The sequence below is a fragment of the Cantharellus anzutake genome (assembly GCF_015039405.1).
Source record: "Cantharellus anzutake strain C23 chromosome Unknown EI90scaffold_3, whole genome shotgun sequence".
In the NCBI taxonomy this organism is placed as follows: domain Eukaryota; kingdom Fungi; phylum Basidiomycota; class Agaricomycetes; order Cantharellales; family Hydnaceae; genus Cantharellus; species Cantharellus anzutake.
The window spans coordinates 995,836-1,013,329 of NW_024066953.1; the positions used below are offsets into that span (position 1 = coordinate 995,836).

Sequence of the window (17,494 nt, forward strand, 5' to 3'; positions counted from 1 at the left end):
CACCACCACCAATGGAGAACGGAGCCATGATTGCTCATCCTTTGGGGCGCTTACAAACAGCTGTCAAGAGCCCGCTCAGTTTTCTGCTGCACCACGCTCCCTCTCTTCTTAGTAAGGTGTTTCCTCACTCGTGAATCCTGGACTAGCATCCTGCAGCTCCCTCGCAGCCACTAGACCCAATTGCCTTCTGAGCCAACAATGTCCTCCTCATGATTCGCACCAACCATCACTCACCCGCTCAATGTCTGCACTCTCAAACTTGTCACTCCACCTCTAGTTTAGCCGTTTAACACCACCAAGTGCGTGAAGGGTGAAGTTACTCCTCGGTAAGCCCTTACTGATTCCCTCCACAACGTAACCTCATTTGAAGGCTCCAAACTAGTTTGAAAGCTCCTTGTTCTTCATCCAGCACGTCCTCCTTTCTTTCCCCTCGTCGAGATGTCTGCATTCGATGTGGGTCGGTTCACCATTTAAGACAGATATCACGATGCTGACAAAGAGGCGCGGACCCTATACTTATCATCACGAACAGGGCATCTCTAACCATCCCAACCTTAGGACTGATCATTTCGAATTTAGGTGCTCCAGGCATATGGATAACCAGGATCGAGCCAAAATCATTTGGAGCCCTTCGATCTTTGGGATAGCTCCGCCCAAACAAGGGACCGCCCACCATCACAAGCCCCCTCCGCAAGCTGAAGCAACGAGCATGGAAAGACTCTGACGCTTTTTCAGTCTGAGACATTTACCCCGGTGACAACCTGTTATCTTATGAGGAAAGTGCTTCAGAGGATGAGAAACCTCAGCGACGTTCACTAACTAATGCTCAGAAGCTCAACCTCATCCCAATAAAGCTTCGTGGCTCCACCACAAACTGTCCCACTATACATCATCCTTGATTCTGTTGTCATGCTTGCTAGTGGCAGGTCCTCTGCCAGTCAACCCATGAGACGGATAGTGTGTTGTTATGGAAATGGGAATTTCCCATTTTAGACTCTTATGGGTTCTGTATCACATGATTTGTATAAATAATTAAGTTTAACGAATCAATAATCAACGAAAAACCCGCTGCCACACTACCTGTTAAACTACATGTTAAACCATCTGTGAAACCATCTGTAGACCCTAATGAACCACCTCCCTTCCCCTTTCCTTTTCCCTGCGCCTTGAATGGACGAAAATGGGCGCCTCCGGCCCCATTTTTGTAACATGTGTTCTCATGTTCTTGTGCTGGGCATTGACTCTGCTTTCCATAGGGTGTCCTTTCCGTAAAATGACCTAAGTGATTCGTCCTCATTTACAAAGTATGATAAAGGGTGAACCTCCTATTTGATAAACCCTGTCAAATAGACCCCTCGCATCCGTTCGTTGTGCGCTTAAGCTTTACCTCTTTCTTTGATGTTCATTGTGCTACTTTACATCTACTTCTAGTATTTCCCCTGTTTGCCCAAAACATGTTTCTTTTTTGGCTTGCTTTTCTCCTACTTCGCCTTTCACCGTGTGATATGCTGGTTAGTTCTTCCCCTCTTTTCTTCTTTCATCATTGTACATCCCCATGCTCAAGCATGAAGTTCTCGACCCGCACTGCGGCTCTCGCCACACTGTTCCGACTGAAACTCTTGTCCGTTTGCACACACGATGTATAGTAATTCAATGAGGCTGAAATATGTCAGAACAATGTATTTCGGTTCCCCCGCAAAAACACTCGAGGGAGTAACTTCTGGACAGGTACAAAATATTAAGAACAAACTTAAATGGCACAGGCGCCTAATTAGATCTCTGCTTGAAGTCTATGAACTTCGTTCTCCAGTTGCATGCATCTCGATGCCAATATTGCATATTCATCGATATTGACGCCGCAGTGGGGGCACTTTGAGGATTCTCCAATGGCAGGCCAACGTTCCATAGCTGAAAATGGATCAAATTCGTCATCCATCTCTAGCCTACCTGAATGTGCCTGTTGCGGTGCCGGATATGGTGCCGGTTTGGCCTGTCTTCTCAGTACTCCTTAGTATCTGGTCTTGCCTATTATCATTATGGGGAGATGTCTTACTGGTTAAGTTTGTGGGCTCCCATTGAACGAGTGGCGGATATCTTGGTTGTAGCATTCAGGGGATCCGAGACAGGCCCTGGCTCTCTTATTTAACATCATGTTAGCCTACACTCTATTTCTGGCTCGATTCACGGTTTTCTCCTACGCTTTGAGTCTTCTACGATGGTTGCGTTGTTGCAGTGTATTAGCCGCTCGGCGCTCATCAGGTGTTACGTACAATCGGGGCCGTCCGCGACCCCGTTTCCCCGCAATATCAGCGCTCTTGTCCTATGGTGCATCATATCAGTGGTTAAAGATCTATCAGAAAAGGCAGGTTGCACCTCAGGATTATTCATGACAACCGATGAGGGTCACGAGCTCGCAAGACCAAACACTATTTTCACCACCATTTATCTTTTCAAACATTTGTACCACTATTCTCTTCCTGGAAAAAGGCTAGCGCATATCCATCCTTGTTAAGAGCGGTGGCCAGGATTATTCATGACCATGTCACAATTAATTCAATAGGGTCACGAGCGGTGCCGTTTTCAACACCATCCATCTTTTCCGACACTCGTATCACTATCACCACTTCGCCAATATATTATTAAAGTGCCATCAGACGAGGTAGGTATCCCCTGGATTATTTATGACGATGTCACAATTAATTTAACAAAGGTCACGAGCCAGTGGACCCACTCATTTTCAATGTCATTCATCTTTCGCATCACCCCTTTCCCTCATCATCAAAGGTGAGTGCATGCACATCTTTCTTCCCTCAGAGTTCCATCTTCAGGATTGTTAACCTTCCTCGACTTCTATACTCGCCACATTTGGAATATCGAACGCGGCCCCAAAACTTGGCACTTTGAAACCGGACGTCGAACTATGGGCAGCTCGATTCAGACAGCATGGGAGTGGCAGCCAATCATCGTAAACGTAAGTGCCGCTTTGTGGTTAGCCTGCATACCAGCACCATTCGATCATTGATCTCATCGATACCCTCTTCGTAGCTCCGCCACCCTGCCCAGTGTCGCACACCTCTCGTCGATCAGAGGGTCCCAGGTCTTAGTGGACCAGGTGTATAACTGCATTGTCAAGTAGGTAACAATTTTACTTAATCTATTCTACAGTTTCCATTCGAAACAGAGGCGTCACACCCCACATCATGCTGGGCCATTCAATTCAGTGGCGTTTGGCATTTGTGGAAAGCAGAGTGTTCTAGTGACTCGCTGCTATTACAGAGATACCAAATGCCCCCAGGCACTCAGGTCGTGCAGGGTGTTTACACGCTGCTGTACCAGGGTGTGAAAGATCTTTCGACTGCGTTAGTCGCCTTTACCTCCCTTCGTTCAGCGTCCTAGGGCAAAGCCCGCTGCTAGGCCACACCCAGCTTTCAATGCAGTCTCCAACCACTCAGGTCGTGCGGGGTGCTTACACACTGCTGTGCCAGGTGGAATAGGTTTCGTCATTTCACTATATCGCCCCTGCTTCACTCGACGCACTGGATATCGTTGAAGTACCGATACGAGCCTGCAGGCTTTCTACACGATTGGCCTAGTCACCATCGTATTCACCCCCTCCTCCACGCTGCTGCACGAGGTGTGATAGTTCTCATTGTTCCACTCTAGTGCTTGTTGCCTTTGCCTCTGCTTCGCCCGCCATCCTTCGCTAATACTAAATCTTATTAGGCTTGGTTTGCAATTGGGCTTCTCACTACCATCTCCCCCCTCCTCTTGTTATACGGCATTCCCGTTTGTGCATATGAGCCTTGACTCTGCCACATTGTCCCCCATTCCTGTTCCCAATGCTGTTCGTCTTCATCAAGGCTGGAAGATAAACCGTCAGGGCATTTTTCATATTCGTGCACTTGAACTACCCTCACAGGATGGCCCCCTACGTCCCTCCCACTTCCTTTCAGGACAGGAACGGATTCCGATCGTAGAGGAGGTAGTTAGCCCTGGTGTGGATCACTCACTGGATGGAACGTTTCAGGGGTGCAAGCTGGATTCACCGTACTCGATACATTATTACTACGCTGCATTCGAAGTATACATCATTCCATCCGAATGCCTCATTTCCTGCCCATGGCTTCAAAATGCCATTAACTCATGTCACCAGAATGACCCTGAAATTGCCCCTCTGCAATATCACCAATTTCCCCATGATGCACGACGGTACTTGCGGTGTTTTGTCCATCCCATGCCGCCACCTATCCTATCGCCCAAGCCTATACCGTTTACCTACTCTGACACCAAATCTGGGTGGACAGTTGGAAAGACATTGGGTGAAGTCTCCCTCAAGAGGGTGAGACCGTCGGAGTGGACCAAGTCGATGAAGAAAGCAACAAAGGGCACTAGCCAGGGCATTGCAGAATGTGTCTGCATGCAGCACTGGGAACAGCATCTCATACAGAATGTGGACCCCGTAACATCAGGACCAATCGGTCTGGTGCACGAGCTGGCTATCATGTTTAACGACATCCAATATCGCAACCGTTCCAAGCCCGCGGGGCCAACCTACCCTCCTGGAGCGGTTCGCCTCCTTTCCCTTTGCACTTTCACAGCGGATGGACATATCCGAGTGGGATTTCATGTGCCGTTTCGCTTTCCAGAGGACGACGATGGGGCCTCCTCTGAACCAGAAGAATTCCTCAGTGACAATGAGTGGGAGAGCGGAAGGTGGGGGGCCTCCACGTTAGCCTCGGAAAGGGATGATTCCGATGTGCCATCAGCGTCACACGCCTCTCAGCGTCGCAGGAGGTCCATTAAGAAGCGTTTGCTGCATCCACGAGTCCCCTCTCAGAGCACGAGCTTCACACATCAATGGCGTCAGCGAGGCCGTTCCTCACGTCAACGCTCACCTGCACGAAGAAGCAGATCACCAGAGCATGTACAAAGCTCTTACCATCCGCATGACCTGCGAGCGGTGGAGCAACATCCAGTTCATCAAAGCCCCTGGCCTCCGCGTCCAGTGTCTTCATCCGAGGAATTCTCTCATCATTCCTCTCGCTTCTCGGGCCATTCAGGATTGGGGGGCCTTAGACACCATCGTGCAGAGTCTCCACATGCACTTGAACACCATCGCCATCTTTCGTCTCCAGGCATGGAAGATGTCCGGTTCCACCAAGCCAGAATGCCATCAGGCCACACCTCCAACCCGACCCCCCTTAACTGGTCAGAAAACCTACACTCTCGTCCTCCTCCCCTGCCATCCTCCGATAAGCTGCTGTCAGGTGCGAGAGCACCTCGTTATCCCCCAGAACGGCATCGCCCTCGTTCACCTCCAGTTGGGGAAGATGTACAGTTCAACCTAGCCCATACCTCAGCCCCTTTCTCCCAATACACATCAGGATTCCCACCCTCTCGTCCACCCCTGCCATCCTCCTTTGAGCCACCGCCGAGACCAAGAGCACCAGCCTCAGATGTCGCATCGTTCACCTCAGTCGAACAGATCATGGCGCAGGAAGGGGGTACAATGTCCTTGCTGAAAGAAGCTATGATTATTCGAGGTATGCACAGTATATTACAGCGTTCTATTTGCCATTCTCACACTACGTGATGATATCGACAGGAGCCCCCCCTCTGCCCATTTGGCCCCTTTCCCCCACTCCCGAGGCTGCAGACCATGTTCGAAAATGGAGGGAAGGGCTATCTCGTAAGTGGTATACCGTTTTCATTTATCAGGCCATTCCAGTCTAACACGTAAGGTTACCTCAGAATCCGCTGTCAAGCGAGCTTACCGTCAGATGGCAATCCGCATCGTGGCAGTAAATACCCGTGATGTTTGTCCTTACAATGGAACATATGCTTCCTGGGTTGATGCCACCCCTCCGGCAAGAACAAGTGTCTTAAACACTTCTCTGAAGTATCGGGAGTTCGTGGACTTTTGCCAGAGACCAGTCAGCTTCGACCTGCTTCGTCCACACCTCGCGCTCATTGAGCGCCACCCCCCATTTCGTTATATCGAAGCACCGATCCTTAACATTGACTTGCAACGTTCTGCTGATAATCTGAATTGGCTCCCAACGTCTGAGTGGAGGGAACGGATCATGGGCACGCAGTCTGTGCTGAGTCAACTTCTTCACCGTGTCCAGAGCACCGTCTCTCATCTCTGCTGCACCGAGATCCTCCCCAAACATCGTGAAACCATGGCGATACTGAAGCCTGAATCGGAAGCCTATCTTCAGAAGCTTCTCCAAGCCCGAATGATTGCGCAGTCCGAGACTTATCACCATGAAACGGTTGGCGAGATTGAACGCCAGATCGGAGAGCTACAAGGGCATTTTCGCTACTGCCTCCTTATTTCCCTTGATGCATGTGCCATATTGGGTGGTAACGAGCTTCCGACCTGGCCGCTTCAGGAAGAGGCCATCGGGACCATCTTTGATGGTTCAGACGGCACCCGTACTGAGGTCCACGACTCCAGCCTTAGTGCCTCCGCCCAGGCATATGCTCTCACTCTGGAACGGTGGGGAGTTCCCCATTGGAGAGTGGAACATGGTGACAACCGCTTCGCCATCTTTCGATCATGTCCGCCCATCCTTGATTCGGTAGCAGAACATGCCCTTCAGCAGGAAATACGGAGCCGCGCTCACTCCAAGAATTTGCAAGGCGCTGCAAGGGGAGACATCACTATAGGATTTGACTTTGCTGTTACAGAAATCATTGCGCGGCCCCGTCCGCCGCAGCAAACCCTGCTCACAGCTCCATCAAATGATTTTTCTGCTCAGCTCTTTGTGATGGAGCAATGTCTCACAGCGCTTGTCCCTGAGGGGGTTCCTATCCCATTCAAGGACTTCTCTGCCAAGGTGAAGAGCGTGCTGCAAGGAGTCTGGGTAGACTTGAAATACAAGGAAGGCCTGCATTCTAGTGTGGCCTTGGAGGGAACAAAATGGAAGACCATGAGAGTCCCGTTCCCCATCGGCGCCCATGCTCCACTGAAGGCGGCGTTTGTCAGAATCCCTTTCTCATACTACCAACCTCATCATCCTCTTCCGCTGTCATTTCAATCCATACCTTGTATCGTCCCGCCTAGTGCTACTAAGGAGGGCCATCGTACCCCTGATGTGTGGCTAGGCACATCCATACGGCTGTCAGGTCCGGCAGTGGAGCTGCGCGATGATTTGGAGGCTGTCGGGCGGTGGGGCGTTCTTGCGTATCGAGAAGTACGTGACCGCACTGTGAACCAGGAAGTTGTTGGCCGGGCTGGTACGACTCACTGTCTTAACTTGCTCTGCAAGACACAGGAGGGAGCTCAAAGCCTCAAGCGATACCTCCAAGCAAGATACCCCGATGCTGTTCTCAAAGATATTGAAATGGAGGACTATATGCCAAGCAGGTACACCGGTGTCTATGAGCTTGGATATATCAGTGAGACCCTTTCTCGTGGGTTTGACAAGACCACAGTCATGACTCTCCTGGATCGTGCACCAGCCCCTCTCATCCCTCAAGGTCCAGACACCATGCCTAGTGAGATAGCCAAACTCTGGGCCCGGATCTACTCGCAGGACCTCTTTGAATACAATCGCTTCCAGATCATGACGACGACAACCAACTCAGGACGCATATTGTTCAACGTGATTGAGGTGACGTTCAGATCTGATGTGTGTGAAAAAATGTGCCTGCGTAGGCCCCTCGAGTTGAGTGAAGAGGAATATCTAGGTCTCCTTTGTTTCTGCCTCATCCTTTGTCACCTTCGCCGCTTCAAGCGTGCATTCCGCCAAAGGATCTACCCTGCAGAAGGATCTATCTACCCCCGTGTTGTTTGTTTCATTGCCGATTCTGCAAGGCACCTTTTTGAGGGCATCGAACTTCGAACAACGGAGATGTTGAAGAGGTCAGGAAACCCGCCTCAAGATGAGTTTGAGTCTATTCGCTGGCAGCCCAAAACTGGCCTCTTTGCACTTAAAGTGGCAGAGAGCCCTCCTGCTCCCCCAAACAGGCCGACTGTGGAAGAATTACACTCCCATTTCCAGTTGTAGATGCAGTGGCCGTCTGTGGCCGTTTCCTATGTATGCTAAAACCTGCAAGCTGCCCTACTCCCGTTACCTGTTGCTCAGCCCATGGGTTGGGTTCTATAACAGCGCGTTTATTGTAAATAACTTCGAAAATACAATCTATTACTCTGGCAACATGTAGGCCCACATATTGATAATGTCTTCCTCCTCGCCAGCCTCGATCTCATCAAGCAACTGTAACACCTGCATTGCAATGCCCCCGCCATCAGCACCCCTTTCGCAAAGCTCCTGTCCAGCAGTGTGAACCATTCTCCAGTGTTGCCCAATGTTCAAGACATTGGGAGGTGGCTCCTGCCTCTCAACATACTGGGCGATGATGTCAATCCTCACAAGGAGTTCAACATCTTCCGCCACTAGCGCCCACAAACGAAGGCCTGGAAGGATTCTCCGTGCGCTCCGCCACACTGAGTGGCATGCACACTTGAAGAAGGCATCAAAGGTAGGAACCTCACCACTCATGCTCATTGTTGAAGACGGTGCCTCTGATGGTTCACGAGCCGCTGCCCCTCCATTCACAGCAAGGTGTGTGCCTCCGTTATTTATGATCCTTGACACCTCTCGAACCCCAACAGGAGTACTAGCCACTGTCCCTTCGTTCACAGTGAGGTGCACGCTTCCAGTATTTATGATCTTTGGTGCCTCTTGAACTTTGACGGGAGTACTGTGCGGCGTTGGATGGATTAACCTAATAGGCGGGATGACCATTGGCGTAGGCAGCTCCATATTCGTTTTACTGGCCTGTGCTGTGAAGACATCGTTTTCCGGTTCGTCAGGGAGTTGCGGCCCACATTCATGCCAGGGGGCTTGATGTGCGGCCTGCGGAGATCCAGCTAGGTCTATCACCTCCATTTTTACTGGTGAGGAAGACGTGCTCAGTTCAGGCGAGTGTTTGGGTGGTGTTTCAGGCACTGTTCCCTCATCCTGTGGACCCGACGCCTCGCACTCAAGTAGGGCAGTCTTCCTTGCCTGTTTCTTGGCCCTAGGTGTCGCACGAGGATGTTTGGTTGAGGTGCGTGTACGCGTGGCTCTAGACCCCCTTTTGATTTGCTTAGGAGATGGGGTGGGTATTGTGCCGTCTCCAATTGAACCTCATTCCATAGACACAGTGGTAGGGTCTGGGGTGCTTCCCTTACGTTTGTGGGATGATGCCGGGATGATGGCCGTTTTCCCAACTGCTCTCCTTACTTCATTTTGAGGTAATGCATATTTACTGACGTTGCCGTTCCCATCCGGTGCATAGTGTAACACCTCACGCTTCAGGTACTCATCTGGTAAGCCCATACCCATCAGTCATGCCTTTTGAGTTTCATTGACATTCACCATACCATCTGTCATGTGTTCCACCCTTAAGGTCTGCACCGGATCCTCATGATCGAACTGTAACATGCACCGTGCAGTTTCGTGTGGGGTCCAATCACACGGAAGCCCTCTGTTTAGGTGTCGAACACCGCGATGCCAACCGGCAAAACGGAGACGGTGTTCAAGCAAGAACGGAAGTATGTTGACACCTCTCCAGTTGTGCCCAAGGTCCATTATGCCTGTCGCCTCCTCTACAAGTAGACATCACCAATGAGCAAAGCGGATAGTGCTGCAAAAGTAGGACATACGAATCATGGCTTTGAGCTTCCCAGCACAATCAGTGCGGCGAACGGTATGTGCCCCATATGCCCGGTCTATAGTGCTCAGGCCTTCCTTCATCTTCAATAAAGGTGTGTGATAATCCACGTCCTCTGCATCACACTCAACCTCTGATTTCGCAGTAGTGTTACCCAAATATCGGTCCAGATCATCACTGAAATGGACGCTTTGCTTCGCCTGCGTCACAATGGACTTCATGAGACCAGAGGCCCCAAACACCTCGCTGGTAGACGTTTTGGAATTGTTAAATGCTCCAAGATGATGAAGGAAGTCTCTGCAGCAATTTCAGCCTGTGCAGACTGCGAGGAGAAGTCACTCATACCTCTGTTTGATGGCATCAGGTTGATATGGGCTGAGGGGGATACAAGTAAGCCAACAGTACCCTTCTAAACATAAACCCGTACCTGAATGCCTTTATTCCATCGTAAAAGTTTCTCATCGCCAATGCGGCATCCTCTGCAAGGGGTAGGCCCATAGCTTTGACCATTTCCGCGATCATCGGAGAGCTAGTAAAAGCGATAGTCGAGTCTCGAGGGGAAAGTGTGTCGTCTGCTATGAATCCCACTACAGCCACACCAATGGGGTGAATGGTGCTGAGTGCAGCAAGCTACCGCAAAGCCTTAGTTGAACCAAATCTAGTAGTCCCTAGAATCCTGTCCACTGTACCTGAGCGGCGTACTTTCCAGTTACCTTCTGCAACAGATAGAGGCCTTCGTTGGGTTTAGCATCCCTTTCATCCTTTGACAAAACAATGTCTCCACAATGTATCAGGACTTTTTCGTAAAATGCATTCACCTCTGCCGCGCAATCGGGGTAGTGCTTCTCAACAGCTTCTTGGTGTGATTTACACAGCCTTGCAGCCTCTTGACTATCAATTCCAGCTGGGAAACAATTAGTCCCGAATATGGGCTGCAAGTATTACGGCTAGACTTACGGTGAAGCTTGAGCCATGCCTGCCAGGCTGTTTGGCCCGCTTCGGAAGGATTGTGTAATCGGAAACGTTTCATGACTTCTTGGGGTGACCTCTCCCTTTTCTTGGCATAGCCTGCGATGCAAGCTTCCAAAAAAACTGTGCAGTGGCTTCTAAGTGTTTTTAAACATTCCAATAGGTACAAATGTACCTTCGAGGCTCAAATCATCTGTGACGTGTCCGTTCTCTAGAATCTCACCAATATCATCAACTGTCTGAACAGATGAATGACCCCATATCTTCTGCACAATCTCCTTCAAAATGTTCTTCGGGGGGGCGAGGGGTTGAAATCGTGGTCTGTTTGCAATTGAAGTATGCTGCATAACTAGCTCTTTCAACTCCGCAAATGGACCCTCTGTAGCTCTGAGGAATTCATTGGCAGTGGGAGCTGTTGTCAAAAGGGTGAGGCCACTGGAAAAGTCGGCCTGAAGGGTGAGGATTGACGTGTCAAATGTGCTAGAAGACGCATTCTGCAAGGGGGAGGACATTCTGGTGATCACTTGTCTTAGCGGCTGCTAGGTCAAAATTGCATCCGATCCATCAAATTAATCAAGCTAAACAAACATAAAGGTAGCTGCCTGCCCCATTCAATACACCCTGTATACTGCAACATTGTAGACACAAACACCGAAAAAAGTATTTGCCATTCTGCCCATCCCTGCCCATTATGTGGGCCACATCCATCCGGAACCATCCTGTTACAAAAATGGGGCCGGAGGCGCCCATTTTCGTCCGTTCAAGGCGCAGGAAAGGGGAAAGGTTGGGGAATGGGGTTCATATGGTTATACAGATGTTATCACAGGCAGTTTAACATTAGTTGTAACAGATGTTAGCACAGCGGGTTTTTGGTTGTTTATTGATTGGATCAACTCAATTACTATACAAATCATGTGATACAGAACCCATAAGAGTCTAAAATGGGAAATTCCCATTTCCATAACACATCCAGTAGCCGATTTCCACCCCAGCTCCCCGTTTGACTTGCCTGGAGTGTTCAGTGCCCTGGGTAGAAGTTCTAGGTGGCACCCAGGAAATTTGGTAGGCGACGATCAAAGCCGACATTTGTATTCTGAGAATGTCAGGGATTCGATGAAAATATTCTGTGTGCACACAATATTGCTCCTGAGTCCTGCTCATGTGAGTTGATACAGGCCATCTGCCGTGGGGAACATCTTTCAATGAGCCAAACGGCGGGATCTGCGGAAGGCCTGCATGCGGTCAGCCTAAAGCGCGGTGGCAGTGCTACTGCTGTTTGACCACATTCATACCCCATCACTCATATATCACGCGACCACATGCATTCCCTCCAAACGGGACAATGCCGGCTGAATATGTTTGTCAGAAATCAGCTCGAAAATGATCAAATTTCGGGGATTTTATATTTTCAATACAGTTAGGATTGTATTGTAATATAGTACATCAGCAAATGGTCCGCGTTCAGTTTGGCCACTTCTGTTGGATATGTCCACCAGAAGTGGCCAAACTGCCCAAAGTGCCCAAAGCAAAATAAACCAGGTCCCTCCAATTCAATTTCAGGGCTAAACTCAATGGCTCCAAGCACAATTCCCACAGTTGTACGGCTCAAAACAATTAAGTTTGGTCCTGAAATTGAATTGGAGGGACCTGGTTTATTTCACTTTGGGTACTTTGGGCAGTTTGGCCACTTCTGGTGGATATGTCCACAAGAAGTGGCCAAACTGAATGTGGACCATTTGCTGATGTACGTTAGCGCTGCACTGCCATTCTGCGTTCCCCATTGGTGTTCATTGATGAAGACTGCAGCACTGATGAACCACATAGACATACTGCTTGGCTCTGGACCTCCACACATCAACTCAATACCAAACATACTACTCCAGAGGTGAAGCGCCACATCGCCCAACTCAGCAAGCACGCGGTTTACTGTCTCATACTCAAGGAATCCCCTTTGAGAAAGCTCTAAATCTCCTACAAGGTCACCTTGAGCTTGAGCCAGATCCGTGCCACCTCCATGAACTACAAAGAGTGTCAGGGCAATAGCCCCGAACCCCGAGTCACATGTAAATTAGACACATATAGTCACGTGGGTAAGCGGGAACCTCCGGGTAACTGCTTACACACCACCGTAAAATACACATACTTGTATCACTTACGGCCTTGTGTGCTGAGCTACCCAAAGACCTCACAAAGAGACATACCACCGCATCTTTGTCTTCCAGAGTACAGCCCGAAGCAGCGAGATTTCACGTATAAAAAGGTGGATATTTTCAACATTCTGAAGAGTTTGTTCCTTACAAGCAAAAGCCGGCTTTTGAACCCAATGAAGAACTACGTGCCGCATTTAGGCAGTATATGGGTCAGCATTATCAAGCGGCTATATCCCCACTCTCAGTGTCGAAAGAATATTCAGGAGCAAGCATACACAACAGCCACGTCCAATGACTTCAACTGTTCTATCTGAGCCCCCAGCTGACTTAGCCATTTGGCTTAGATGATTGTTAGAATAATGATTTTCTGTCCTAAAAGTGCTCAAGCACGGCAGCTTAGAATGGCAGTGCAGTGCTAACATACTATATTACAATACAATCCTAACTGTATTGAAAATATAAAATCCCCGAAATTTGATCATTTTCGAGCTGATTTCTGACAAACATATTGATACCCCATTCACTTGGAAATTGACAGATTCCCTCAAAAACGCAGTAATGAATATGGCTGGTTGAACTTTGGCCGATTGCATCGCATCAATCCCACCTGCTTGTGCCACACAATCAGCCATGCCAATCATAGCGACATCCCTCATGCAGGACTGACTCACATCGCTGTGATCTCCTCGTGTCTGTTGTACATCCCGATTCCACTTTGGCGTCTCGACTATACTTATTGGTGCTAATTGCTTTTTCCTTATCATTTGTTCATGCATGCCCCTCTGGCCACTATACTCCCATGTCCCACCCAAGGCTCGTCGTAAGTCATTCGGTTTTGCCGATTGTGAAGATGCTCACGATCTTCGGTTCCTTTTGGCAAACCAACACCTTCATCTTAACCTTGCTACCTACTGTCCCTCCAATCACTTCTTGTTATTGTACCTTGCATTAGGTCCGTGCTTAATCCAGAAGCTCTGGTTGATCCGAAGCTGCCACCATGCTATCCTATCAGAGCTCCCGTCCATCTGCACGCAGGCATGAAATTATTAAGACATCAACACTCATCAACGTCGGCTCGGCAGTTGCGGTGATGTATCATCTATGCAATGTACAATAATAGATCTGGGACTGGGCCAATCGCAACATAGCAGCTAATTTTGGAAGAATTTTGACTCATATGTCCCGATTTAATGTTGAGGCCCGATTGCAAACCACCAAGTAAATGTTGACCCATTTGACCACCTTCATCCCTGTGGGAACCAATTCAATTGTGGGGTGCATCAAAATGGGTACTCCCCCGTTATCATGAGAGTGTGCACCGTTTGATGCCCTCGACCTGTGCAACATATCGCTGTACTTAATCTCTATAATAATTCATTCTGAATTTGCTAAACAGGCTACCAGTTGATGGTGCTAACTCCCATCCACAAAACCCCTGCCACTCTAACCCTGATGCAATTGGGTGTCAGACAGGTATAGAACTTTTTCGCTGAGAGTTCACAACCAGAGTCAGGGATCGAATTGAACACCAGTCAGCAACATGTAGGTACAATGAATCGAGGTTTTTTACATCGGTGTAGATCATTGTCTTGTGCCCAACACTCAAAATGAGTCAACAGGACAATCCCGGCTGTTGCAATTTCGGGCCATTCATTTCGGGTCGCTACTGAATGGATTTACCCTGAAAATGAATACCTTGGGGCATCGAATTTTGCCACTCACAAGGATTTCTGCTGCAAAGTTTTTTCCAAGTGCCAGATCATTCCAGGCACCTACCCCCCTCCAGTACCATTTTGTAGCGCCAATCCCTCTTTGTGCCGATGTCGCAGGCCGAGGTCAAATGGTAGTTCCCACGGGTCAACCATTAAAATTCAGCAGCATTGACAATTTGGGAAAAACGTTTAGCTCATTCGCTGCCATTTTTGGACGATCACAAGACTGGCTGGATCATTTTTCCGAGTCGGGCACGCAGATTTTTTCTGTAAAATTGTTACGGATTCGGGTGATTTGGGGTGTTTAAACATATTTTGGGGGTGAACGTCAGGTCTCATGTTTTTGATCGATTTCATGATTTTCCGACATCACTTGCAAGCAGCTTGCACAGCAGCCTTCTCTAGTACAAGGCCAGGGAGCCTTCAGCTGTGTACTCTCCTGTGTTGTATGACTATGTAGGTCTTGTGATTGTCTTCATGTCATGCAGAGACTTCATGGTTATCTCAAGTCTTTTTCTATTTCAGGTTGTGAGTCAGATGGTGAAGCAGGGAATTTGGGGTTAAGGTTAAAACCTCAAAGAGCGAGGCTTGAGCCAATCAGGGGGGAGAAAGAGTCGTCTGGCTGGACCGAGATCAATATATTCAGTGTAGTGATTTGCATCCGGACCTCACGGACATCTCCGCAACCACCACCATGACTGTGAAGAGAGAGCCACCAGTGCCCCAACTGTGACAAAGTGGGCTGTTGTCTGTTACGCCTGTTGACATCGGCTTTAGAGCACCACGATGACACGGGCCCTCTTGCTGGGTGATGTTGCAAAGAGTTCAGGATACTCGATAGCATCTTTAACTTCTTTAATTTGCTCGTCAAGGTGTCAGGGCATACACCCTGACCTAGCCAATACCCGCATCCACACCCGCACTCGCACCCGCACCCGCGACCGCACCCGGTTGTTGCACTTCCCATGTGCACCCTGTGCCGGACGCTCAGTGCGGCCGGATGGCCCGGACCTCGGGCCTCGGGTCTCATGTGACTTCCGGATATCTCCGGAAGTTTTTGATGTATTGTGGCCACTGTGGGAAGATGGAAGTTAACTTCCTTCTCATCTCTGACCCACAGTAGGATTGTGCCCTGGATAGGGCTGGCCAGACTTGAGGCTGTGGGCCATAGGGGAGGGTCATGGGGACCCGGGAGTCTGTCAGGGCACACCCACCTGACCCGGCCCCACCTGGCCCCACTTCACCCAGTACCCCGCCACCCAGCCTTCTCCTACCTCCTCCCCCCTTCCTCTTTCTTTCTTTCTCCATTTCACTTCCTCTTCATTTATTTCACTTTCTCTTTATTTTCTCTTTATTCTACATGGACGACCTTTCCTTGTATCAATGTACCATTGACCCACCTGCAGCGTGCTCATGACATGCCCAGCCTGGGCACCCCAGGCGACCCCCACTATGTCCAGCTTGTGCATTCACAGCAGACGCCCTCAGGATCCCCCACAGGGACACCTGGGTGACTACAGCTGTATGCAAGGATGATGTGGCACCCATCATGTGACCCAAGCCGCATGTATATAAACATACCTGAAGTGGGAACCGAAGAAGCAGCCTCCTTTTCCACTTCAGGTAAGTAACATAGTATTCCCTTTAATAAAATAACACCCTTTTCCACTTCAGTCTAAGTGGCCAGGGACTGTCTCCTGAGCCGGGCCCGCCAGTACACACGCCCGCTCCACACCCCACGAGACTTCTAGTGTCGGGCATCTCACCCGGGCCTCCTCTTGTCAGGGACTGCGTGTCAGTTCACGATGATAAAGGTGTTCCTGAGAATCCTAGTCGTTGTTAACACTGAAGCACCACCTTCAGCGGAGATAGGGCTTATATACATGGATACCGCTATCCACTAGAGCGCGGCTACAAACGAGATAAGGAACAGCCGATAGAATGATGACATGAAAAGATAACTATTCATTCGGATAATCGTAAGCGAGGTGTGGGAAAGGGGTGACATGTGGACGGAAGATGGAAGTGGGATGCTAAGCGAAAGCTAAGCGAGATTACCTGCGTTCTTCGGATCTCTCCGGATCGTCTGATGGCAACTCCCTTCTGGCATAGGGGGTCAGGGTAGCCGGTTAGGCCATGCCCTGACACCTCTACCCCGGACGCGTCCCTGACAGAGTCATCCCCTGACACAAGGAGACCAATCATCTTGTATGTACTGTGGGGGGCTTTATCAACAGTGATGGAGGAAGCAAGTGGGTCAGCTTTGTTAGGGAGGATTTTGTGGATGGTGTATGAGCGGAGCGAAGAGCCCAGTACCTCAACTGTGTTGCACCCTGTTGACACTGAGTCCGCTCTTCTCTAGTTTGAGACTGCAGTAGCCCGTCCAGGGATTTGTGTTTGGCACTGGTTGTTAGAACTGGGCGAGGGCGGACGATTCCGGAGGGGAACCGGAGACTTAGCAAGGAGGGACCTTGGCCTCAGCAACTCAAGGGGAGCGCTGTGCCATTGCTGTTTGTCCATTTGGTCCTTAATTTCACAGTAGGCGAGCAGGAAGTCTCTAGGGGGCATTTCAGGTCGATTTTAGACTAAGCCTAAAACGAGTATGTACAAGCGCCAATATATATAATGGGGAGGGCGAAAGCATGAGGAAACAAAGGGGATCCGAATCGGAATGAAGGCATCTGAACGGGAACAAAGGGATGACAGAAGCGGAGCGGTACCGAAGGTCATAAGTGTCAGGGACCGGTCTGGGGTCGAGAGCGTCCGGGTATGAAGCGAGCACGTACGGTAACGGGTCCGGTGCAGGCAGATGTCCCTGAAGTGGGAATGGTGAGAAGAAGACTGCTTCTCTGGTTCCCACCCCAGGTATGTTTATATACATGGTGCTCAGGTCACATGAGAGTTGCCACGTTGTCCCCATGCACAGCCCGGCAGGTTAGTAGTCCATCGATCAAGGAAAGTCGTCCATGTAAATAGAAATAGAAAGAATAGAGAATG

The 17,494-nt window shown here is 49.6% G+C and overlaps 3 protein-coding genes across 3 annotated transcripts; 2 read left to right on the forward strand and 1 right to left on the reverse strand.

Annotated features, from left to right (window-relative positions):
• Positions 1-3,796: 3,796 nt before the first annotated feature.
• On the forward strand, positions 3,797-8,015 carry EI90DRAFT_3115980 (uncharacterized protein; the record flags this gene model as incomplete). Its single annotated transcript, XM_039062846.1, has 3 exons — positions 3,797-5,543; positions 5,606-5,689; positions 5,752-8,015. The coding sequence occupies 3 exons, from the start codon at positions 3,797-3,799 to the stop codon at positions 8,013-8,015; spliced, it is 4,095 nt and encodes a 1,364-aa protein (XP_038922745.1).
• Positions 8,016-8,153: 138 nt separating this feature from the next.
• On the reverse strand, positions 8,154-11,147 carry EI90DRAFT_3011652 (uncharacterized protein; the record flags this gene model as incomplete). The annotated part of the gene is made up of 9 exons (XM_039056491.1): positions 8,154-9,139; positions 9,185-9,319; positions 9,377-9,601; positions 9,659-9,963; positions 10,012-10,041; positions 10,094-10,296; positions 10,356-10,570; positions 10,624-10,758; positions 10,811-11,147. 9 exons carry the CDS (start codon positions 11,145-11,147, stop codon positions 8,154-8,156), a joined length of 2,571 nt encoding a protein of 856 aa, XP_038922746.1.
• A 1,059-nt stretch (positions 11,148-12,206) lies between these two features.
• Positions 12,207-12,601, forward strand: EI90DRAFT_3011653 (uncharacterized protein; the record flags this gene model as incomplete). The annotated part of the gene is made up of 2 exons (XM_039056492.1): positions 12,207-12,379; positions 12,460-12,601. 2 exons carry the CDS (start codon positions 12,207-12,209, stop codon positions 12,599-12,601), a joined length of 315 nt encoding a protein of 104 aa, XP_038922747.1.
• Between the last annotated feature and the right edge of the window lie 4,893 nt (positions 12,602-17,494).